This window comes from Bufo bufo, chromosome 5, assembly GCF_905171765.1.
Source record: "Bufo bufo chromosome 5, aBufBuf1.1, whole genome shotgun sequence".
In the NCBI taxonomy this organism is placed as follows: Eukaryota; Metazoa; Chordata; class Amphibia; order Anura; family Bufonidae; genus Bufo; species Bufo bufo.
The window spans coordinates 470,327,192-470,354,161 of NC_053393.1; the positions used below are offsets into that span (position 1 = coordinate 470,327,192).

General features: G+C 46.8%; 1 protein-coding gene across 1 annotated transcript; it reads right to left on the bottom strand.

Annotated features, from left to right (window-relative positions):
- Nucleotides 1-13,660: 13,660 nt before the first annotated feature.
- On the bottom strand, nucleotides 13,661-17,481 carry LOC121002591. The gene is made up of 2 exons (XM_040434037.1): nucleotides 16,658-17,481; nucleotides 13,661-14,522 (listed from the first exon to the last, which is right to left on the bottom strand). Exons 1-2 carry the CDS (start codon nucleotides 17,247-17,249, stop codon nucleotides 14,005-14,007), a joined length of 1,110 nt encoding a protein of 369 aa, XP_040289971.1. The 5' UTR covers nucleotides 17,250-17,481; the 3' UTR covers nucleotides 13,661-14,004.
- Between the last annotated feature and the right edge of the window lie 9,489 nt (nucleotides 17,482-26,970).

Below are 26,970 nucleotides of genomic sequence, written 5' to 3' on the forward strand. Positions count from 1 at the left end.
TCTCATTCCTGTGGTGGAGAGGACGAGCAAAATGGTGCAATATCAGAAGATTCTTGTTGGAAAATTGCTCCAAAATTTTCCATCTGACAACACTGGCGGCAAAGTGCATACTTCCTTAGGCAACCGAGGAAGGGAGACAAGGGGAACACACAGCAGTTCCAACAAAGGCAGGGTAACACTCTCCAAGGGATGGGACACTTTCATGACACCCTGCCAGCAACCTCACCCTGAAGCGCGGCATAGTGGTACAAGGAGAGACAAGTTTTTGAAGATGGTGAAGGAATACATAGCAGACCATGTCAGCATTCTTAATGATCCCTCACTGCCTTACAACTACTGGGTGTTCGAGCTGAACATGTGGCACGAACTTGCTCTCTACGCCTTGGAGGTGTTGGCCTGCCCTGCTGCCAGCATTTTGTCTGAGCGTGTATTTAGTGCTGCTGGTGGCATTATAACAGATAAGAGTATCCGCTTATCCACTGGCAATGCTGACAGGTTGACTCAGATAAAAATGAACAAGGCCTGGATTGCCCCTGACTTCTCAAATCCACCAGAGGAGAGCTGAGCTGATGATGAACATAAAGGCAATTTCAATCTATCATTTATAATGTACTCAATCTACTATAGTGTTTTCCCATGCACTAAAGTTGAGCGGACACCTGGATGTTTGGGTTCCACGGGTTCGGCCGAACTATGCAAAAACGTTTGAGTTCAGGACCCGAACTTGACCCAAACTTGACCCTGAATCCAAATCCCATTGAAGTCAATGAAGACCCAAACTTTTGAGCACTAAAATGGCTGTAAAAAATGCAAATGGCAGCAAAATGTGGTTAATGTGGTTAAGAGCATGACAAGTGCTCTGCAAACAAATGTGGATAGGGAAATGACTTAGAATAAAATAAAATGCGCAAAAATAAAAAATTATAATCTTGATCTTGGAGGACGAGGTACATATGGAGTAGGAGGTTGAGGAGGCGGTTGATGTGGTGGTGTAGGTGGAAGCGGCGGTGAAGGATGAGGAGGTAGCCTACACTGCTTTTTGGTTTTATTTTTTTATTTGTATTTTTTGTTTAAATTAGGGTACACCCCAAAACATTGGGAAATATAACCTGTGATAACCCCCTCCAGCCGTGCTAAACTAACGTTCACACAATACACTGGCTGCAGGGCAGGCCAGCACCTTCAAGGTGTAAAGGTCCATATAGGGTAGGAGTTTGAGGAGGTGGTGGGATCCATGCCTGGTTCATTTTAATGAGCGTGAGCTTGTCCACATTGGCTGTGGACAGGCGGCTGAGCTTGTCTGTGATAACGCCCCCTGCCGTGCTAAACACACGTTCAGACAATACACTGGCTGCAGGGCAGGCCAGCACCTTCAAGGTGTAAAGGTCCATATAGGGTAGGAGTTTGAGGAGGTGGTGGGATCCATGCCTGGTTCATTTTAATGAACGTGAGCTTGTCCACATTGGCTGTGGACAGGTGGCTGCGCTTGTCTGTGATGACGCCCCCTGCCGTGCCAAACACACGTTCAGATAATACACTGGCTGAAGGGCAGGCCAGCACCTCCAAGGCGTAAAGGGCAAGCTCAGGCCATGTGCCCAATTTGGAGACCCAGAACTTGAAGGGGCAGACCCCTCATTCAGTATGTGTAGGTGTGTGCACACATACTGCTCCACCATGTTGCTGAAATGCTGCCTCCTGCTAAGATGTTACATATCAGCTGGTGGTGCTGGTTGTTGTGGCGTGCTGACAAAGCTTTTGCACATTTCGGCCATGCTAACCCTGCCTTCTGAGGTGCTGGCGGTGCCCCAGCTGCGTTGGCGACCTCTTCCTCCTCCTCTGCCTTCGCCTTGTGCTTCCACTGTGCCCCCGCTTTCAGGTGGGAATGCCACCAGCAGCGCATCTACCAACGTGCGCTTGTACTCGCGGATCTTACGATCACGCTCCAGTGGTGGAATTAAGGACGGTACGTTGTCCTTGTAACGGGGATCCAGCAGCGTGGCCACCCAGTAATCAACACAAGTTAGAATGTGGGCAACTCGGCGGTCGTTGTGGAGACACTGCAGCATGCAATCGCTCATGTGTGCCAGGCTTCCCAGTGGCAACGAAAAGCTGTCCTCTGTGGGAGGTGTATCGTCTGTGTCCTCTGTATCCCCCCAGCCACGCACCAGTGATTGCCATGAGCTGGTTTGAATGCCACCCTGCTGTGAACACGGTTCCTCCTCCTCCATCTCCTCCTCCTCATCCTCCACCTCGTCATCCTCCAGAATTGTGCCCTGGCTGGACAATTGTGTATCTGGCGTTTGTGGGTGCAGGAAATTATCCCTCTTCCTCCTCCTCCTGTGTCACATCTTGTTCCATCATCGCCAGCAGCGTTTTTTCAAGGAGGCATAGAAGTTGGATAGTAACGCTGAGAACAACGTTATCGGCACTGGCTATGTTGGTGGAGTACTCGAAACAGCGCCCAGTCATTGGTAGTGAAGTGGTGCTGTTCCGCAGAGCGACTCACCAGAGCATGCTGCAGCTGAAACTCCACTATGGCCTGCTGCTGCTCGCACAGTCTGGCCAGCATGTGCAAGGTGGAGTTACAGCTTGTGGGCACGTTGCATATGAGGCGGTGAGCGGGAAGGCCGAAGTTACGCTGCAGCGCTGACAGGCGAGCAGCAGCAGGGTGAGAACGCCGAAAGCGCGCACAGACAGCCCGCACTTCATGCAGAAGATCTGATATATCGGGGTAATTTTTAAGGAATCTCTGCACCACCAAATTCAACACAAATGCGCCAGGCAAGTGATGTGCGTCAAACCGGCTAGTCCCAGAGCTGCTACGAGATTTCGCCCATTATCGCTCACCACCAGGCCGGGCTTGAGGCTCACTGGCACCAACCACTCATCGGTCTGTTGTTCAATCCCCATCCACAGCTCCTGCGCGGTGTGGGGTTTGTCCCCCAAACAGATACGTTTTTAAACTGCCTGCTGTCATTTACCCCTGGCTGTACTGAAGTTGGTGGTGAAGGTATTACGCTGACAGGATGAAGAGTCGGTAGAGGATGAGGAAGCGGAGTAGAAGGAGGAAACAACAGGAGGCAAAGAGAAGCGCCCTGCAATCCTCAGTGGTGGAAGGACATGCGGCAAACTGCTATCCCCCTCAGGCCCAGCCGCCACTGCATTTACCCAGTGAGCTGTTATGGAGATATAACGTCCCTGACCGTGCTTACTGGTCCACATATTCGTAGTTAGGTGGACCTTGCCACATATGGCGTTGCGCAGTGCACACTTGATTTTGTCCCCTACTTAGTTGTGCAGGGAAGGGATGGCACGCCTGGAAAAGTAGTGGCGGCCGGGCACGACGTACTGTGGGACAGCCACCGCCATAAGGCTTTTAAAACTCAGCGTCTCCACCAGACGGAATGACAGCATTTCAAAGGCCAGTAATTTTGAAATGCTGGCATTCAGGGCTAGGGATCGCGGGTGGGTAGGGAGGTATTTCCTCTTCCGCTCCAGTGTTTGGGAGATGGAGAGCTGAATGCTTCTGTGGGACATTGTGGAGATGCTTGGTGACCCAGGTGGTGGTGTTGCTGGCAGATCCTCTGTTTGCGGGGTGGCAGGTGCCACTGTCACTCCAGAGGTGGATGAAGAGGCCGAGACTGCAGCAGAAGAGGAAGCAGGAGAAGCCAGAGAGCTTTCTTGGTTTTTGAGGTCTACTCCACTGCAGCTCGTGCTTTGCACTTAGATGCCTGGTCATGCAGGTTGTGCTCAGGTTGAGAACGTTTATGCCTCACTTCAGGCTCTGATTGCACAGCGTGCAAACCACTCGTGTCTTGTCGTCATCACATTGTCTGAAGAACTGCCACGCCAGGGAACTCTTTGGAGCTGGCTTTGGTGTGCTCGGTCCCTTGCTGCGGTGGGCAGTAGCAGGCGTACTGTCTAGGGGACGGCCACTCTGCTTTTACACCCTGCTCCCTCTTCTGCTGTGCTGGTGGCTATGTGCGACCACTGCCTCTTCCTCCGAACTACACAGGTCACTCGCATGACCTTGATTCCGTGTGGGGTCCAGGACCTCATCGTCCTCCACATTATCTTCCACCCATTCTTCACCCCTGCCCTCCTTGTCAGTCTGCACACTGCAGAAAGCCACAGTAGTTGGCACCAGTGTTTCGTCATAATCCGAGACGTGCTGCGGTGGTCCTCCCATGTACTCATCTTGAAACATAAGTGGTTGGGCATCAGTGCACTCAATCTCTTCCACTTCTGGGGCAGGGCTAGGTGGATGGCCCTGGGAAACCCTGCTAGCAGAGTCATCAAAAAGCAGAAGAGACTGCTGCATGACTTGGTGCTCAGACTGCTTGGCTGATTTTCAAGGGGGTGAGGTGAAAGACTGATGGACATCGGCTGCAGGTGCCAACTCTGATCTTTCAGCAGGAGACTGGGTGGGAGACAATGTAAAGGAACTGGAGGCACTGTCAGCAACCCAATCTACTATCGCCCGTACTTGTTCTGGCCTCACCATTCGGAGAGCCGCATTTGGCCCGACCAAATACCGCTGAAGGTTGTGTCACCTACTCACACCTGAGGAGGTTTCTCTTGTGCATGTAGCTGGCACACATTGACCACGTCCTCTCTCTGCAACAGGAGCTCCACCAGCAGAATCACGACCGGGGCCACGTCCCTTTTTTGACGCTCTCCTCATATTTCTTAAATTTAGGATCTTGCCTAAAATGGGTGTTTTTTTTAATAACAGAATACAACAGCTGTATCTAAAGGGTGTATCGCACAATGACAGATGCTGCAAAGGCCGCATATTAAGTATTTTGCTCAAAAAGGGTGTTTTTTGTAATAACAGAATATAACAACAGTATCCAGGGCCTCACTGTCTTTGTTCTTATCTACTCTACTGATGTGACATTATCACTGGACTTCTAATATAAGACTTGGTACCTGCACTATTATGGACATGATGGCAGCCTTAGTCTCACAGATGGAGGGTATTGCTCAGTTGGTGAAGACTTTAGCGGAGAGAGTCCAGAAGCAAGAATCCCGATAGACTAATATCCCTGCTTCCACACAGATAGATTCTAAGATTAAGCTCTTTGACTGCTTCTTTGGTGACCGTAAGGGTTTTGCAAATTTTAGAGAGAGTTTCAAACTCTATTTTCACTTGAGGCACAGAGAGCCGGCATCATCATGTCTCTGTTGCAAGGTGACCCTCAGGAATGGCCATCTTACTTCCACCGAATTCACCTGAGCTGTATTCATTTTTTTATTTTTAGTTCAGCTCTTTGTTTTATATGATGAGCCTGATAGAGTAGCTTACGTCAGCTTCTCAGTGATATTCGGAGCCTTCATTCAGACACAGGTATTTCTCAGAAAAACTAACACGGTTCTATTGCCTGTTAATCTGTCTTCACAAGGGACGTCTGTTTCTGGTTTACCTTTTTTCATTAGTTTGTTAATTTTAATTTTGTGATTGCTCTGGGATTCGAATTACTGTACTTAGGTTACGAGCCAATTCTAGGGCTGGGGTGAATACCACTCCCTTGGCCAGAGAATTTATTGAGTATAAGACTCCAGATTTGGTAATAAAGATTGGTTCTATTCATTCTGAAAAATGTGCCTTATACAGTACAGACCAAAAGTTTGGACACACCTTCTCATTCAAAGAGTTTTCTTTATTTTCATGACTATGAAGGCATCAAAACTATGAATTAACACATGTGGAATTATACACATAACAAACAAGTGTGAAACAACTGAAAATATGTCATATTCTAGGTTCTTCAAATTAGCCGCCTTTTGCTTTGATTACTGCTTTGCACACTCGTGGCCTTCTCTTGATGAGCTTCAAGAGGCAGTCCCCTGAAATGGTCTTCCAACAGTCTTGAAGGAGTTCCTAGAGATGCTTAGCACTTGTTGGCCCTTTTGCCTTCACTCTGCGGTCCAGCTCATCCCAAACCATCTCGATTGGGTTCAGGTCCGGTGACTGTGGAGGCCAGGTCATCTGGCGCAGCACCCCATCACTCTCCTTCATGGTCAAATAGCTCTTACTTTCAAAGTTTTCCCAATTTTTCGGCTGACTGACTGACCTTCATTTCTTAAAGTAATGATGGCCACTCGTTTTTCTTTACTTAGCTGCTTTTTTCTTGCCATAATACAAATTCTAACAGTCTATTCAGTAGGACTATCAGCTGTGTATCCACCTGACTTCTCCTCAATGCAACTGATGGTCCCAACCCCATTTATAAGGCAAGAAATCCCACTTATTAAACCTGACAGGGCACACCTGTGAAGTGAAAACCATCTCAGGGGACTACCTCTTGAAGCTCATCAAGAGAATGCCAAGAGTGTGCAAAGCAGTAATCAAAGCAAAAGGTGGCTACTTTGAAGAACCTAGAATATGACATATTTTCAGTTGTTTCACACTTGTTTGTTATGAATATAATTCCACATGTGTTAATTCATAGTTTTGATGCCTTCAGTGTAAATCTACAATTTCCATAGTCATGAAAATAAAGAAAACTCTTTGAATGAGAAGGTGTGTCCAAACTTTTGGTCTGTACTGTATGTGTATATTATTAGGCTGCTCAAGAGTAATATTATGTTGGGGACTTGTTGTTAGCATTCCCGGTTGTGGTGCAGGAACTTGTCTCTACTACACAGTTAGGCATTGTGCCCTCTGAGATGGAGTGTTATTGATGGATTCTGGGTGGGTGTAGGATTCGGGCAGTGTTTGTTACTTAACCATGATGTTTATAATTTGTTGTTATTGCCTTTGTGTCCTTACCAGTTCAGTGTAATCGGGGGACACACATTGTTTCCATATTCTCTAATGCATAATCTTTGCCTTATGCGTTTTATTGTGTCTATAGTGTAATCATGGCATATATTACAATTACATATTTTGAATATGTGTGCTCTCAAATTGTTGTTTGTTATAATACTTTCCATAAATCATTGCTCAAATTTTTTTTTCCTCCGGTGAGTCCTCCAACTAAACATTCTGATCCAGATTTAATCCAAGGTGAATTGGAGTATGAGATGGACAAATATCTTGACTCTTGGAGGGTTTAAGGCTCCCTTCAGTACCTTATCCATTGGAAGTGATATGTTGCTGAGGAGAGAACATGCGTCGCTGTTGGCGATGTTCATGCCCTCATTTAATACGGAAGTTTCATTTCGAGTTACCATCGAAGTCTGCTCCCTGTGTTGAGGATCTGTTATGTGTGGGGGTAATGTAATAAACTTACTGTACCTGGTGACGCAACCGCATCCTAAGTAACAGGATGTAGTTAGTGATGAGTGAGCATGCTCGGCCGAGTACTGGCTCGGCTCGAGCATCGCAATGCTCGGCTTGTGGCGGTACTCGGCCAAATACCACGTGTGATCGTCGCATTGCTCGAGTCTCCGCCCCGCACGTTAGGCGCCTCCTGAAGCATCCAATCAGCGTTCAGGTTAGTAATTCTCTCCAGTATAATGCCATAGCCATGTTAGCTATAAGCCTTACATTGGTTGGCTGGCCGGATCACGTGGTACTAGTTTATATAGGAGCCGATGTCCCGCGCTCGGATCATTCAGCGTCAGGGAGAGCCGACAGTAGGCAGGGACATATAGCGGTTTGCTGAAATTACAACGATTGAATTCCCAAAAAGCTCTTGAAAGACAAAACAGTCCTCTTTAGGATTAAAGTGTGTGTTTGACAGCAGTGCAGCATTTTTAATTTTTTTTAACAAGGGTTAAATTCAGCAGTATTAGGGACTGGCGTCTGCAGGAAGGTACAGATAGTTCAGGACTGGAAAATCGCTGTGTTGAGTACCAAAAAGCTTTCAAATGAAAGAAATATTACTTATCAGTGAGATCTACAGTACACCATCAGAAAGCAGTGTGGCTTATTCACTAGAGTGTACCTGCTAGTGAGATATACACTGCTCCATCATAGAAATTTATTTTTCTGGGGAAATTAACCAAATTTGTGCCACATCTGTGAGCGCGCTCAATCCACAAATGTTATATATAGAGCTGTCGCGAACATAAAATTTTCCGTTTGCGAACGGCGAACGTGGATTTACGCAAATGTTCGCAAACGGGCAAACCGGGCGAACCGCCATAGACTTCAATAGGCAGGCGAATTTTAGAACCCACAGGGACTCTTTCTGGCCACAATAGTGATGGAAAAGTTGTTTCAAGGGGACTAACACCTGGACTGTGGCATGCCGGAAGGGGATCCATGGCAAAACTCCCATGGAAAATTATGTAGTTGACGCAGAGTCAGGTTTTAATCCATAAAGGTCATAAATCACCTAACATTCCTAAATTGTTTGGAATAACGTGCTTTAAAACATCCAGTGCGTGTATACTATCAGGTATGATGTTATATCGATCAGGTAGTGTAAGGGTTACGCCCGCTTCACAGTGACAGACCAAACTCTGACAGACCAAACTCCCCGTTTAACGCACTGCAAACAACCGCAGAGAGTTGTCAATAGTTGATACACTCATGACATAAATTTTATTCCTCTATGCGTCAATCTTGGTGTAGTGATGACTGTGCTCGTGCGCACGTTCGGGAGATTGCAGGCGATGGCGGTTTCTCAAAGCCTATGGTCGTGCTGAGGTAGTTCAGTGACAGTTAAGTGACCCAGACTAGGCTTTAATGATCACCTTAGATGATCACAAAGAAAATTAATGCTTTTTCTATGAAAAATTATCCAGTCGATCGCTTTTGGTCTATTCACAATGAAGCAACAACCTTATCATCTGGGGTGTGCCAACATTGCCAACACACTCATAGAGGTGATCGCTTCATTGTGATACGCAAGCCCCTTCACCACAGCAAGGTAACGATCACGAAGGGGAATTGACACATGTATGTGCCAATTTTTTATTTTTTTTTTGCAGCCACAGTGCAGCACCAGAGGCCAGAAAAAGTACACATGCCTGAAAAATTTTGGTATTGTTGCAGCCGCTGCTGTAGAGGCGGCCGGAAAAATTTATGTTTTCTAGGCAGAAAGTGTACTAAAACATTGCGGATTGAACCCTAGTTGGTGGCGGAGAAGTCACGCAAGTCACCCGGCATGCAGAGATTAAAGGCATCTCATCAGGTCTTTTTTAGTCAAATGCATCCCCCACTGTCAGTCCCTTCGGGATCCATGCCTCATTCATCTTAATAAAGGTGAGGTAATCTAGACTTTTTTGACCTAGGCGACTTCTCTTCTCAGTGACAATACCTCCTGCTGCGCTGAAGGTCCTTTCTGACAGGACACTTGAAGCGGTGCAGGCCAGAAGTTCTATCGCAAATTGGGATAGCTCAGGCCACAGGTCAAGCCTGCACACCCAGTAGTCAAGGGGTTTATCGCTCCTCAGAGTGTTGATATCTGCAGTTAAGGCGAGGTAGTCTGCTACCTGTCGGTCGAGTCGTTATCTGAGGGTGGACCCCGAAGGGCTGTGGTAATGAGTAGGACTAAAAAGCTCTGCATGTCCTCCATCAACAACACGTCTGTAAAGCGTCCTGTCCTTGCCGTCGTGGTAGGAGGAGGATTATTTTCACCTCTTCCCCTGTTAGATTCCCGTTGTGCTGTGACATCACCCTTATACGCTGTGTAAAGCATACTTTTTAACTTTTTTTGGAACTGCTGCATCCTTTCCGACTTCCAGTAATTCGGTAACATTTCAGCTACTTTCTGCTTATACCGGGGGTCTAGTAGCGTGGCCACCCAGTACAAGTCGTTCTCCTTCAGCCTTTTTATACGAGGGTCCCTCAACAGGCATGACAGCATGAAAGACCCCATTTGCACAAGGTTTGATGCCGAGCTACTCATGTCCCGTTCCTCGTCCTCACTGATCTCATTGAAGGTCTGTTCTTCCTCCCAGCCACGTACAACACCACGGGTCCCAGATAGGTGACAATGAGAACCCTGGGATGCCTGCTGTGGTTGGTCTTCCTCCTCCTCAAAGCCACATTCCTCCTCTGACTCCTCAGACTCCTCTTCCAGCGTTGCCGCAGGTCCAGCAAGCGATGATGATAAGGCTGTTTCTGGTGGTGATGGTGATCACAACTCTTCCTCTTCACGCTCATCTACGGCCTGATCCAGCACTCTTTGTAGGGCACGCTCCAGGAAGAAAACAAATGGGATGATGTCGCTGATGGTGCCTTCGGTGCGACTGACTAGGTTTGTCACCTCCTCAAAAGGATGCATGAGCCTACAGGCATTGCGCATGAGCATCCAGTAACGTGGCAAAAAAATACCCAGCTCCGCAGAGGCTGTCCTAGCACCCCGGTCATGCAAATACTCGTTGATGGCTTTTTCTTGTTGGAGCAGGCGGTCTAAACACTTCCCACGACTCAGTTTCTTTTGGCACAGGTTGCAAATAGCATCGCTGTTATCAGAGGCAGACACACAAAAAAATGCCACACTGCTGAGCTTTGCAATGACGGCATTCTGGTGGTGGCAACAGCATGCGTTGATTGGCGTGCTGTCTGGCTGACCCCGGGTGCCGATACATGCTGTCTGACTGTGCCACTAGCTCCTTGCGACGACCTCCCCCTGCTTCCAACTTGTCTCCTCCACCTCTCTGTCTCCCCATCTGAACTTTCCCCCTGTTCTTCTTCTCTTCGAGCGGGCACCCACGTGACATCCACGGACACATCGTCATCATCAACCGCTTCACTTGTATCTGAAAACTCAGCAAAGGAAGCAGCAGCGGGTATAACATCATCATCATCACACCATACGTCCATGTGTGTAATGCTGCCTGACTGAGACATATCCGTTATCTACATCCTCTGGCAATAATGGTTGCGCATCACTCATTTCTTCCAACTGATGTGTAAATAACTCCTCTGACAGATCAAGTGAAGCGGCTGTGGTGCTAGTGTTGGTGGTGGCGGCGGGCGGGCGAGTGGTAACTTGAGAGGTGCCCGAAGCTGAGCTGGAGAAGGATGGTGCGTCAAGGTTCCGAGCGGAAGCTGTAGAAGATTGGGTGTCCTGTGTAAGCCAGTCAACTATGTCCTCAGAATTTTTTGAGTTCAGGGTACGTGGCCTCTGAACACTGGGCATTATTCTAGGGCCAAAGGAAATCACAGCACCACGACCATGACAGCCCCTGCAGGGTGGCCTGCCTCTGCCTGTCATTTTTTTTTAGATTAGTGGTACTATGCATGCAAGGTACTGTGCCACCCTATATGAGTGGTGGGCAGTGGGCACAGTACAGTCAGTGGGCCTGACACACACTGCCAGGCAACTGCAATTATATTACAGAGAAAAAATTAAATGACTTTTTTATCTGCAAGGTACTGTGCCACCCTATATGAGTAATGGGCAGTGGGCACAGTACAGTCAGTGGGCCTGACACACACTGCCAGGCAACTGCAATTATATTACAGAAAAAATATTAAATGACTTTTTTATCTGCAAGGTACTGTGCCACCCTATATGAGTGGTGGGCAGTGGGCACAGTACAGTAAGTGGGCCTGACACTCACTGGCAGGCAACTGCAATTATATTACAGATGAAAAATGTAATGACTTTTTTATCTGCAAGGTACTGTGCCACCCCATATGAGTGGTGGGCAGTGGGCACAGTACAGTCTGTGGGCCTCACAATCACTGGCAGGCAACTGCAATTATATTACAGAGGAAAAATGAAATAACTTTTTTTTATCTGCAAGGTGCTGTGCCACCCTATATGAGTGGTGTGCACACAGTACAGTCTGTGGGCCTGTGGCCTCTCACACACGGGCAGGCAACTGCAATATATATATAGAAAAAATAAATAAAAGCAGACTGATGTACCAGCCCTAAAAAGGGCTTTTTGGGGTGCTGTCAGCCCAAAAGCAGATGAGTCTTTGAGGACTGGAGTGGACACAGAACACTGGCCTAGCTAACGCTTTCCCTATTAATTCAGCAGCAGCAGCAGCACTGTCCCTGCTCTAACTAACACTGCAGCTTCAGAATGAATCTAGGAGGGCTGCCATCCTTGCTTTTTTTAGGAGGTGGGAGGGTCTGGGAGGGAGGGTATGCTGATTGGCTGGAATGTGTCTGCTGACTGTGAGGTACAGGGTCAAAGTTTGCTCAATGATGACGTATAGGGGGCAGTCCGAACATCGCATATGTTCGCCCGCCACGGCGAAAACGAACAAGCGTTTTGGTCACATCTGTGCGTGAATTTAGACTGCAACCATATACAGTAATTCAGCAGAGAATAATTTCAATTTGGGACAAAAATCCCTAGTGTGGGTTTCATCTGTGTGTGAATTTAGGCCGCAACCGTTATATACAGTAATTCAGCCTAGATTTATTTCTATTTGGAACAAATTTCACTAGTTTTGGTCACATCTGTGCGTGAATTTAGACTGCAACCATATATACAGTAATTCAGCAGAGAATTCTTTCTATTTGGGGCAAATATCCCTAGTTTGGGTCACAACTGTGTGCAAATTTAGACTGCAACCATATATACAGTAATTCAGCATAGATTTATTTCTATTTGGGACAAATTTCACTCATTTTGGTCACATCTGTGTGTGAATTTAGGCAGCAACCATATATACAGTAATTCAGCAGAGAATTCTTTCTATTTGGGACAAAAATCCTTAGTTTGGGTTTCATTTGTGTGTGAATTTAGGCTGCAACCGTTATATACAGAGGATGCATGTGTTTACTCTAGACTGCAGACAACTGACACACCTCACACAAACTCCTGTCTCTCTGCCTGGAAAAACGACACAAACAGCCAAGTTTTTGTGGGTGAAAGGTCGGTCACAGCTTTATTCTTATTTTAGCTCAATCCTTTAAGAATAACCCAACAATAACTGCCCGGCCCAAAGCCGTTCCCCGCATTGCGAGAAGCGCTATGCCACACCAAACATTGGTGCGCAAGTCCGCCTTCCCCTCCGCTGTAACTTTTGTCATCCTCCGACCTCCAGCTGTGACTTGAATCAGAACTGAAAAGACAATACAAAAACATCGTAACAATAACCAAAGAGAGGGAGGGTGGGAAGCTTCCTGCCAGAGGTGCCGGAAACTGAGAGGCAGGACACAGGGATGACCCTCCTTTTTATTAACTCTAAGGGGTGGTGACTTCACCTATTACCCTGCCCCCCCAAGGGAGGGGGGGAGCGAGCACTTACCAGCTATGTTCCTACAGCAGGACGACAGTGGAAATTAACTCCCAAACTGCCAGCAGTCCGGCGCGCCTGCGTTATACACTGTGGCGCTGGTAGACTGCAGACAACTGACACACCTCACACAAACTCCTGTCTCTCTGCCTGGAAAAACGACACAAACAGCCAAGTTTTTGTGGGTGAAAGGTCGGTCACAGCTTTATTCTTATTTTAGCTCAATCCTTTAAGAATAACCCAACAATAACTGCCCGGCCCAAAGCCGGTCCCCGGAGTGCGAGAAGCGCTATGCCACACCAAACATTGGTGCGCAAGTCCGCCTTCCCCTCCGCTGTAACTTTTGTCATCCTCCGACCTCCACGGAGGAGCCCGTGTAACTCTACACGGCGCTCCGACCCCCACCCAACAAAAACAAGGCTTGCTCAACACCATCCTGTAGGCAGGGAGGAAAATATCTAAACCGATATCATTAAGGTGCACACCATCGGGCCGCATCAAACGGTGGTTGTTTTTTTTTTTTTTTTGTGGGATAAATTGTATTAATAGCCTGGAAGGAGTTTTGAACCCATGAACACTGCATGCAAAGCAAGTGTCTTACCACTGAGCTATAGCTCTAGACAATCATCTCTGACCACACAATAATGACTTCAGGAAAGAAAGTTGGAATTCTTTCTAAATCTGCTCTAATGAGGGTAATGAGCTCCGCTACTATAAGCAAGCAGAGGTCATTACCCCCAGCATGGATCGCAAGGATCACAGGGGGGCGTGCCAATGTGCTGAGGTGAACCGATTCCGGCAAAACCTGCGACCAGCGAAGGCCACGGATGCCACGCCAAATGACTTCCACATTCCGGAAACCCAAGCTCCGACCGCCGGGTCTTGTTTCAGCTCTCTGATCTAGGTTGCCGAGACTGGGCAAGCCGGGCCGGGGATGCGATATAACGACACACTAGAACCCCGGCCAAAAATGTCTGTTTTTGACCGGCGGAGGCGAATGCGCACCAAGGAATCCGTAATAAGGACATCATCTTGCAAAACACCACCTGGCCGGAACTTGGTCGGGGGGAGGAGCTCGCTTATCCGAAAAGCCCCGAAAAACGCCAGGCAACCCAATAACCTAAAATAAAAGCTAACCCCGGCTAAGCGGCGTTGGATAACCGCCGCCGAAACGCCTGCTTCCCTTGCCTGCAAAATAAAGTCGATGGTTATGCGCAGCCGATCCGACACTGAGGAATGGACCGGATGAGTCCCTGCTAGCGCTACCCAGCCAGCCCAGGCCTTACCATAACCCGTCCAGGTCCTAGGAGCCACTGAGGCTCTAATGAGAGGCATCAATCGTTCAGCGGGATGTCCCAGAGATGGGCCGGGCCTATGGATCCGTCCGGTGAAGCTGCTGGCACTAGGGTCCGGAACTCCTGCCAATGGAAGCGAGAAAGCGCATCAGCAGAACTGTTAAGGGTACCTGGAACATGAGAGGCACGAAAATAAATATTATCCTGCAAACATCTCAACACCAGGTGGCGCAACATCGCCAAAACAGGGGGGGATGAGGAAGACAACCGGTTAATGCAATGAACAACAGACATATTATCCGTCCAAAAACATACCCGCCTATTTTGTAGCGAGGGACCCCATAATTCAATGGCCACAATAATGGGAAAAAATTCCAACAAAGTAATATTGGAACAAAGGCCCGCTGCGCGCCACTCTTGAGGCCAAGGGGATGCGCACCATTGGGTACCTAGGATGGCCAAAACCGGCAGAACCCGCCGCGTCAGTAAACAGAGACAGGTCGTGGCTGGAAATTTCCGAGAGCTGCCAGCACGTATGGCCGTTATAAGAAAACAGAAAACTGCGCCACACCTGAAGGTCCTGTTTAAGTTTGCGCGTTAAGCGTACATGGTGCCGCGGGTTAGTGATGCCCCGAGTCGCCAAGGACAAACGCCTGGAAAAGACTCTGCCCATCGGCATGACACGGCACGCAAAAACAAGGAGACCCAGTAGGGACTGCAACTGCTTGAGCGTGACAGATTTAACAGAGCAAAAACCTTCAATAAGTGCTAACAGCTTGGCAAGCTTATCACAAGGGAGCCGGAAAACCATAGCTAGTGAATCAATTTCAATGCCTAAGAACACAATGTTGGTGGACGGGCCTACCGTTTTATCAGGAGACAGGGGGACCCCGAATCTGGACATTAGGAAACAGACAGTGTCTAACAGGAACTTACACTTGGGGGAATCACCTGAGGGCTATGAACAAGAAGTCATCTAAATAATGAATTATTGAACTAGACCCCGTCTCAAACCTGACGACCCATTCCAAGAACGAACTGAACAATTCAAAGAAGTAACAAGACATTGCGCATCCCATGGGCAACCGGGTGTCATAATAGTAGCAATTATCAACCATGCAGACTAGCAGATGGTAACAATCCGGGTGCACCGGGAGAAGGCGGAAGGCGGACTCAATGTCTGACTTTGACAATAAGGCACCCCGGCCTGCCGCTCTCAGTAAAGAGACAGCCCTGTCAAAGGAAACATAAGAGACTGTAGCGTCCTCCTTAGAAATACCGTCTTTAACAGACTCGCCTTTGGGGAAGGACAAGTGATGGATAAGTCTAAAACTACCTGGCTCCCGCTTCGGTACCAGGCCCAATGGAGAAACCCGGATATTATCAAAAGGAGGGGACGGAAGCCCTTTTATTGGGGTAGAGCTCTAACCATGGGGACATCTCTGCTACGCTCACTGGGCTCTTTTGCGGTAGAGGAAGCATTGGATCTGGCCGGCTGCTGTCTAGGGCATCGAATGGCCGAATGGGATCCCCCACAGATGGAACACTCATGTTTGAATTTACATAGGGCGAAGAACCTGCAGTGGCCTTCGTTATACAGCCAGCAGGATCCTGGCCTGCGGATTGACACCGGCCCCTGACCACTGGAAGTGAGGCCGGGGGCCGCTGACTGAAAGGGCACAGATTTTTGTGACAGCATCAGTCGCAACCAGAGGTCTGTGGATTTGACACCCCAACCGATATCCGGCTGCAGTGCCAAACGCCTACGGAACTCCTCGTCGTAGCGCCACCAGGCAGAACCGCCGTGGGACTTATAGGCGCTATAAACAGATTCCAAATACAGAAATAATTCACCGCAGAGCTCTGGGTGCCTCTGTGCCATAACATGACCTAAGACCGAGAAGGCCTGTAGCCAGTTACCCATGGTGCGCGCCACTTTGGGCCGGCGATCGGTAAACCTGTCTGAATTGGGGAGCCGCTCTTTATCTATCGTATGCTGGTCTACAGTAACTAATGACCAGATGTCTATGTATTGGTTAGACCAAATTTTCTCCTTAGTGTCCATGTCCAAGTGCGCCCCCAAAGGAGACAGGCCGCAAAACAGCGATTCTTTATGATCACCTGCCCTAGGCGGGGCAGCAGGAGGGGGCTTACCTGCAGCAGCATTACTCCCGTCCAAGTGCGACAATAAAGATTTAAGTACCGGGACCAACTGGGGACCCAAAGAGGCCCCCCAAGCCCCCGTAAATTCAACTCACCGGTAGTAGAAGGACCTGGAGGTTCCACTGGGGCGATTGGAGGATTCGGATCCTGCACCGCGCTGGCCCGGCTGGCCCCGCGAGAAGCCCGTGCAGCGGATGAATGGGCACCCCTTCTGCGTTGTGAATGAGACCTGCCAGCGGTATCGCTGCAGGAGCTGACCTCCGTTGATGAAGGTGACCGCCAGCGAGACGATCTGGAGCGGGCACTTCTGTGGGACCGCCGCGCAGACCGTGACCGATGACGGGAACAACGTTGATGACAAGCTGCCGACCTGCGCCGGTAACGGCGGACGGATACATCAGGTGAGTTTGAAGATGAGCGCCGTCTGGAATTGGGACGTTCCCCCATATGCGCAATAGCGGCAGGGACCCCAGTAGGGGGACCTAAATGTGCCATAAGCGATGAGGAAGTGGTGGGATTGGCTACAATAAAGTCAGGCAGGGTGGCCTGAGTGGGATTGGGGGGTTGGAGGGGTGGGCTGGCAGGGGCATTAGTGCAACTGTTGGCACTCCCAGGAGCCTGTACCTCGGTAGAGGGGGCATCCCTGGGCTCATCTGCAGATGACACATTAGAATTTCTATTGCCCATAATCCCAGGGGTGACAGTCTGCAGCAGGGAGCTGCGGAGAGAGGAGCTTGCCTGCCAGGGAGCGGGAAACTGCTGAGTACTGGAGGGGGGCGGGGCCACAGACCACGCTGCCGGAAGCACTGACTGCACTCCGGCCAGCTCTCTGGAAACATCGCTACCCCGCTCATTAACACAGGTGAGCGCAGTTGTATGCTGCGCTGCAGGGACCTGGGATGCCTGGGCACTCAGTGCCAGAGTGGGGGCAGAGATCACAGCAGATGTGTGCACACTAGCCCTGTTACTAGGCACTAGCTCGGCAAGGGGACAGAGGAAGCTCGGGGGTTAATGAAAGAAGCAGGGGGCGGGAGACCAGAACGTGCTGCAGGCTGAGCTGATAACACTCCTGCACACACGCTGGAGGCTGCGCCCCCCCGCTTTGAACCTCTCACACGTGGAGGAGGGAGGGAGGGAGAGCTGAGTCTGGCTGGGGCTCTAGTACGCCGTTTAGGGCGGCCAGAAACTAAAGAGTCCCCTGCAGGCATAGCAGGAGGGGGCTCCTGCAAGCCTGCAATGAGGGATGTTAGGAAAGCTGGGTTCTCCTGGACTCTAGCAGCTAGGGCTGCCAGGAGGGCTCTGTCGTCGGCCATACCTTGTTAGGAAGCTTCCTTCCAGAGGTGCCGGAAACTGAGAGGCAGGACACAGGGATGACCCTCCTTTTTATTAACTCTAAGGGGTGGTGACTTCACCTATTACCCTGCCCCCCCAAGGGAGGGGGGGAGCGAGCACTTACCAGCTATGTTCCTACAGCAGGACGACAGTGGGAATTAACTCCCAAACTGCCAGCAGTCCGGCGCGCATGCGTTATACACTGTGGCGCTGGTATCACATTCGAAAAGAGTGTATGTTGGGCCAATCTAAATAATCTGTGCATAATCTAGTGTCCATATTCTGTTCATTACTGGGGCATATACTGAGTCAAATTTAAAATTTGTGTGTCTAGCGACAAAATAAATAATCTGTTCAAAATCTAGTGTCCACGGCGCGTGGCTCTCTGTTTCAAATACAGTACCACATGTGAAAACAGTGTGTTTTTGTGAGAAGTAAAATATTTGTGCCACATCTACTGTGTGTGCATTTCATACATATACTGTACTTCATCCGCAGACGGTGTATGGTAGTCTGTGACATTATCAGAGCTACATCCCCTGTGTAAAGTGTGCGCATCCAAAAAAAACTTTTTTAATTGATTGGCACTTACAAGTACATATACTACAATACTGTAGGTGTTAGATACTTTTAAGCATATATAACATATTTAATATTAAGAAGGCGGCCAGTACGGGACTTATGGTTCACGCAGAGGCTGTGGCCCTGGGCTCAATGAAACAGAGTAAAATAATGTAGATGAGGGTCTCCAGGTGCGCTAACCCTCTAAAACAGTGAGGGGGATGGCGAACATTTTAGAGACTGATTGCCCAAACTGCAACCACAAACACACTTATTTATCGCAAAGTGCCCACACGATCATTTACCCTGAATACTACAGTCCAATATAGTATATCTTCCATGTTCCTTATTATTTAGCTATAGTGGCCTGCCTACGGTCAATGTGCTGCCTGTGCCATTCATGGCGTACCCGACGCTGATGAATGGCAGGAAAACTGTAAGGCATATTGGTGCACCATAGACTTTTTCAAGAGTAAGGATGCCCAGAGAGATGGCTCTGAGTGTTGCCCCTGGCACCCGTGCAAGGGTTTCGCTAACCCTATAAAACATTATGAGCGAGGGCAGCCTAAAAAGCATGTTGATATGATGGAGGAGGAGGAGGAGGACGAGAAAAGGAAGATTGAACCATATAACCTTTTTGGTGGTGGCAGAGGTGCATGTGAATACAGTGTATTCAGTACTTTACAAACAACACATTTAAAGTGCCTTGTTGTTCATCCGCTTTACTCTGGTGGAGTAGAGAAGTCAGGGGCAATCCAGACCTTGTTCATTTTTTTAAGAGTCGACCTGTCAGCATTTTCAGTTGACAGACGGATGCGCTTATCAGTTATTAGTGTTGAGCGCGAATATTTGAATAACAAATATTTTTATTGAATATCGCAACTTCGAGAATTTGCAAATATTTTGAATATAGAGCTATATATTCGCTGTATCGAGTATTCGTGAATTTTAAACATCTGAAAAAACATGATCCCTCACTGCTTCTTGCTTGTGGGCCAATGAGTCATTGGCCTACAAGCAAATTAAGCTGGAAGGAATCATTTTTTCATATTAAAAAAAATTTGACGAATATTCTAAATGACGAATATATTCGCTATATTGCTATAACTTTTTTTTTTTGAATATTCGTCATATTCTAAAACAAGAATATATAGCAATTTAGCGAATATTCGTAAAATACTAACATTGAGCAATTTAGCTAATATAGTGCTATAATCTTTTTTTAAGAGTCTTAATTTTTTTTAAAATCTGAAGTTCAGAAGAGAAAAAAAGTTACAACTATTAGACAAAGAAGATTATACCACTATATTAGCTAAATCAATCGATTCTACATAATTTTTCGAATATTCGCTATATTGCAAGAAGCAGGGTGAAATCAATCTTGTTATTCGAATTCCCGATTTTTACCTGAAAATTGGGAATGTTATGAATGATCGCGTGAGGACGCGATCTTATGAGTGATGTAAACGTGTCACGTGCCCTGGTTTCGGTTTTGCTACCAGTGGAGTTTGGCGTTCTTTCTGTATTTAAATCGGCGATCGAAAATAGGGCGAATTTGATTTAAAAAGAAGTTATTCTCACTGTAAGTATTATTGTATTACAGCACTGTATTTTATTTCATATTGCATGCATGGCAGAACAATATTTAGCAACACTCGATCTACGTCTAAATTATTTATATGTAGATTGAGTGTTGCTAAATATTCGTGTATGCGAATAAGAACTACATTGATACAATTTTTTAAAAATTTTTTTCTCCGCCGCCCGCCCCCCCAATAGCAGATACTACTGATTGGTGCACTGAGTATTCTTGTTACTTCGTAGCACTATGTCAGTAGCATGTATGTATGGACAACAGATAAATATCTATCACATGCACATAGCACGTCCGTTTTCCTGCCATGCAATATATACCACACACTATATACCATACACACAATATATATAGATTTAAATTTATGTCCATGATCTTTTTTGTCAGACCGCCAGTATTTGCTGGTTCCTTAGCGTTTAGATGTAGTATGGTTAACACACAACCTCTTAACTCAAATTTCTTAACTCAACATGTAATCTGGAAACACAAGCCATTTTATAAAATATCTTAACGTATTTAATTGCATTAAGTTTACATAATATGTCTCATAAAGCGTGTGGGTTAACTTTACTACATCCGTATTTCATCCCTTTTCAAATGATTACCTAATACCTGTTGTGACGTGTACAAAATCTTCTGGTTACATCATACATCTCTACCTCGCTGAGATTGTATATATATATATAGTTATACACACAGCTTGGTACTGATGTATAATGTCACCAGATTATTTCATAGGTTTCACACACACATAAATATATATAGGTATTTTTTTTTTTTTATCTACATAAACTTCAGACATCGTTCAGTATTCCGGTCAAAGTCCCCGACCATTGCATACATACCCCACCTAATTTGCATGGGATATAAGATTATATATACACTGCTCAAAAAAATAAAGGGAACACTTAAACAACACAATGTAACTCCAAGTCAATCACACTTCTGTGAAATCAAACTGTCCACTTAGGAAGCAACACTGAGTGACAATCAATTTCACATGCTGTTGTGCAAATGGGATAGACAACAGGTGGAAATTATAGGCAATTAGCAAGACACCCCCAATAAAGGAGTGGTTCTGGCCACTTCTCAGTTCCTATGCTTCCTGGCTGATGTTTTGGTCAGTTTTGAATGCTGCCGGTGCTTTCACTCTAGTGGTAGCATGAGACGGAGTCTACAACTCACACAAGTGGCTCAGGTAGTGCAGCTTATCCAGGATGTCACATCAATGCGAGCTGTGGCAAGAAGGTTTGCTGTGTCTGTCAGCGTAGTGTCCAGAGCATGGAGGCGCTACCAGGAGAAAGGCCAGTACATCAGGAGACGTGGAGGAGGCCGTAGGAGGGCAACAACCCAGCAGCAGGACCGCTACTTCCGCCTTTGTGCAAGGAGGAACAGGAGGAGCACTGCCAGAGCCCTGCAAAATGATCTCCAGCAGGCCACAAATGTGCATGTGTCTGCTCAAACGGTCAGAAACAGACTTCATGAGGGTGATATGAGGGCCCAATGTCCACAGGTGGGGGTTGTGCTTACAGCCCAACACCGTGCAGGACGTTTGGCATTTGCCAGAAAACACCAAGATGGGCAAATTCGCCACTGGCGCCCTGTGCTCTTCACAGATGAAAGCAGGTTCACACTGACCACATGTGACAGATGTGACAGAGACTGGAGACGCCGTGGAGAACGTTCTGCTGCCTGCAACATCCTCCAGCATGACCGGTTTGGCATTAGGTCAGTAATGGTGTGGGGTGGCATTTCTTTGGAGGGCCGCACAGCCCTCTATGTGCTCGCCAGAGGTAGCGTGACTGCCATTAGGTACCGAGATGAGATCCTCAGACCCCTTGTGAGACCATATGCTGGTGCGGTTGGCCCAGGGTTCCTCCTAATGCAAGACAATGCTAGACCTCATGTGGTTGGAGTGTGTCAGCAGTTCCTGCAAGACGAAGGCATTGATGCTATGGACTGGCCCGCCCATTCCCCAGACCTGAATCCAATTGAGCACATCTGGGACATCACGTCTCGCTCTATCCACCAACGTCACGTTGCACCACAGACTGTCCAGGAGTTGGCAGATGCTTTAGTCCAGGTCTGGGAGGAGATCCCTCAGGAGACCATCCGCCACCTCATCAGGAGCATGCACAGGCGTTGTAGGGAGGTCATACAGGCACGTGGAGGCCACACACACTACTGAGCCTCATTTTGACTTGTTTTAAGGACATTACATCAAAGTTGGATCAGCCTGTAGTGTGTTTTTCCACTTTAATTTTGAGGGTGACTCCAAATCCAGACCTCCATGGGTTCAAAAATTAGATTTCCATTTTTTTTTTTTTTTGTGATTTTGTTGTCAGCACATTCAACTATGTAAAGAACAAAGTATTTCAGAAGAATATTTAATTAATTCAGATCAAGGATGTGTTATTTTTGTGTTCCCTTTATTTTTTTGAGCAGTGTATATATATATATATATATATATATATATATATAAAAGTATGGATGTATGTTCCGCAAAAACGCAACCATCTATTTCAACAAAACTTGGTATACACATCCCTTGCTACCTGGAAAGAATTCTTGCAGGGGTCTCGGCTCTCTATGACATACCGTTCATGAGATATTCACAAGGAATGACCTGTATTATCCAATACAAGCCTGCCAGCCTTTCACTTAAATCCTAACTGCCAACTGACGGGCGCTAAGGAGTTCACAGTTAAAGGGGCTTTCACCGTGAAAGTCACTGTTAAAGGGCCGGTCACCATCAAAGTCACTGTTAAAGGGGCGGTCACCATCAAAGTGACAGTTAAAGGGTAGACTTTAAGCCTCCTTCTAATTATAAAGTTACCGTGACAACTAAATCAACAGGGAGGAAGGGCGGGTTGGCAGCAGATCTTCAAAATGCGGCTTGGCAGACAGTCTAACGCTGGCAGCCACAAAAAACTATATACCTAACATAACACCATCCAATAACCCCTTATCTAATTTCTGAACTGTTGTTTGGTTTCTCTAAACATCCATTACCCAGTCACAATACCCTATAGGACACCTTCCTAACAAATCCCATGTTACCTCATCCTACCTTGTAACTTAGACTAGTTTTACCCATCTATAACACATTTTTTTATTTATTTTTTAATAAGGTAAATTCACTATTGGTACAATTCATAATCCCATGCAGATTCCTCCATATAGGAATTTCTTGATCTTTACCTTTGTTATGATTTGTGTAAATTATAAACATTGTGTCATTATTACAGGTAAACCCATTCCCTCGGTCCAACATTTTAACAATAACAGTCCTTTCTGGATTATTTTTTTATTTTTTCATGGAACGCAACTATATCTTTCATTATTTTACGGTTATCCATCCTCCGAAACTTCTTTGAAACCCGCCGCAGCAGCTTATGGAGAGCCAATTGATCCTTTTCATGCTCCTTCTGATACTTGGCCGTTCGTTGATGGCATTTATAGATTACTGTATGCTTAAAAGAAAAGAAAATATTAATTCAATTTAGCTTAGCAGACAATTAGTGCATTGTGTGGAGTAGGTGTATAAACATCAAAATCTAGAAGTTACACATGTTTATGGTCATTATAGTGTTTTTTGGATTAGAGATAGTTCGGATACAGTTTAATGTTATTTTTTTGGGTATTTTATATTTATTAGCTACTTTAGACACTTACGCCACTTGCACACGACCGTATGCCCTTCAAGACATACGGTCCATGATCATGCCATATGTCCTGGAGCGGCATACTACATCCTGCACATGGGAGCGCACAGCAGCAAAGGTTACTATGATACTCTCCACATCGTCCGCCCGTGGGACTATAGTCCTGTATTCATATGAGTGCAGGACAATCGACCCGTGGGTGACCGATGCACACAGCATCAATAGTAACCTATGGTTAATATACATTATTGGCATAGTAACCTATGATGCTGCGCGCTCCCGTGTGCATGTTGTATGCCGCTCTGGGACATATGGCATGCTCATGGACCGTATGTCTCGGAGGGATCGAACCTAAACAACGGTCGTGCGCCTAATGGACGGGTGCATTTCTGTTTCTTTATAGTAAGGTAGTTTATATTGACCCCCTCATTGTAGGGACTTATAAACAATTACCAACCGGCCAATTTACTAGTAAGCCGCAGCGGGAGGTGACTGGACGCACAGGGACGTACTATGTAACAACAAACCCCCGGGCCCCAGGCGTAGTTGCTTTCTAACCGGGGTGCAAAGGCTGCTCAGGTAAGTAGTCAGCCATGTTAACTAAGGTCGGCTATAGTTTAGATTTCTTACACATGTGCATTTTTGCTCCAGAGTTGAAAGGGGGGGGGGGGATCATGTGATGCATGTGAACATCTTATGTATACAGAATTATTTTGATGTGTGCACATATTTACCCTCCTGGTGGGGGGTGTAGACCACCTCTCCCTTCTCCTCTTCTTCTTGACCTGGGTGGTTCGATTCTGGTGGATGAGAAGGTCCGGCCTCCTCCGCCTCGACTTCCACCATTGCACATACATCACGGGGGAAGTGCAGACATCAGGGAATGAAGTGCAGACATCAGGGAATGAAGTGCAGACATCAGGGGGGGAGTGCAGACATCAGAGGGGGAACTGCAGACATCAGGGGGGGAAGTGGCCCAGACATTTGAAAAGTGTCCTGCCTGCTCTCCCTCCAACTGCTCCTCAGACTCATCAGGGGGGGAAGTGCAGACATCAGAGGGGGAACTGCAGACATTAGAGGGGGAACTGCAGACATCGGGGGGAACTGCAGACATCAGGGGGGGAAGTGGGCAAGACAGTTGCAGGGGGTCCGGCCTGCTCTCCCTCCGACTGCTCCTCCGACTCTTCGGCCATCGACACCTGCACCATGTTCAGAACAGGCCTTTAGCGTCTTCGTCGTTTTGTCGATGGAACGGGAAGCCCTGTAAATAATCACACAATGTTAAGAATTTAGACCAAAAACTCGGAATTCATAACAAAGTAATAGATCAAGCAGATCTGAGATGTATTGATCTGCTTGAGATTATGATTAAACACATGGTGTATTTTCCTCAATTTGTGGTTTTATAATATTCGAAAAGAAGTGTTATAGATGGATAGAACTAGTCGAAGTTACAAGGTACGATGAGCCAACACGGGGATTTGTTAGGAGGATGTGCTATAGGGCAGCGGTCCCCAACCACCGGTCCGTTGCCCAGGACCGGGCCCTGGAAGATTGTTTGCTGGGCTGCGGCGATCAGGGCCATCATAAGGGGCTCATGGCTGACATAGGGGGCTAATGGCTGACATAAGGGGCAGATGGCTGACATAAGGGGCTGATGGCTGTGATAAGGAGCTGATGGCTGACATAAGGGGCTGATGGCTGACATAAGGGCTGGTGGTTGACATGGGGGGCTTATGGCTGACATAGGGGGCTGATGGCTGACATAAGGGGCTGATGGCTGACATAAGGGGCTGATGGCTGACATAAGGGGCTAATGGCTGACATGGGGGGCTGATGGCTGACATGAGGAGCTGATGGCTGACATCGGGAGTTGATGACTGACATGGGGGGCTGATGGCTGACATGGGGGGGTGATGGCTGACATAAGGGCTGATGGCTGACATGGGGTCTGATGGCTGACATGGGGGCTGGTGGCTGACAAAGGTGGTGAAAAACATTTCAGGGGACTACCTCTTGAAGCTTATCAAGAGAATGCCAAGAGTGTGCAAAGCACTAATCAAAGCAAAAGGGGGCTACTTTGAAGAACCTAGAATATGACATATTTTCAGTTGTTTCACACTTGTTTGTTATGTATATAATTCCACATGTGTTAATTCATAGTTTTGATGCCTTCATAGTCATGAAAATAAAGAAAACTCTTTGAATGAGGTGTGTCCAAACTTTTGGTCTGTACTGTATATATATATATATATATATATATATATATATATATACTCTGTAATCCCATGCAAATTACGAGGGGGATGTATGTAATGGACGGGTCCTTTCACCGGAATAATGAAAGATGTTTGCTGTTGATGTATATATAAACAACGAGACATATATATATTTATGTGTGTGTGAAATGTATAAAATCATCCGGTGACATCATACATGGGTCCCGCACTGTGTGTATAACTCTATATGTATACAATCACGGCGAGGGAGAGATGTATGACGTAATCGGATGATTTTGTACATGTCAAAACCGGTATTAAGTAATCATTTGTAAAAAAAATTGTGACAGAACCCCTATTTTATGAATGCAGTATTTCATCTGCTGTTCATTTAGTTAACCCTATTTCTCCCTTTAAATGTACAAAAAACACCTTATCTGCCTGTGACGCAGTTAGCTAACACAATGGACATTAGCGAACACAATGGATATTGCCTGTGACACAATCCACAAACACAATGGATATTGCCTGTGATACATTTAGCAAACACAATGGATATTGCCTGTGACACAATCCACAAACACAATGGATATTGCCTGTGATACATTTAGCAAACACAATGGTCTTAGTCATCGACCGCGTGGAACTATGTCTGGCCCCTTTATCCAATTATCTCCAGGAAAGAGAGGAGAGATTTTACTGTTCATGTGGGATTGTTATTTCGTACTGTATATTGATTGGTCACTGTATTTTGGGTGCCTGTTCCCCACAAGGGCCCCGTGTGAGTAAACCCTTGCCGGAGGTTAACCCTACTACATCTGGACGGATTAGCAGCATTAATGTATATATACATTACAGAGTGTTGTAGAGAGAGGGCCAAATACATGTAAGCATTGTACCTGGGCATAATCTTGAACTGTACTCTACTACTCGATCACATTTTTTTTTGGATGGCTGGTATTTCATGCCGCACTCCATATTTGCCATATAACTCTGATTGAAGAGACAGTACTATCTTCATTTTGTCCTTTCTTTTC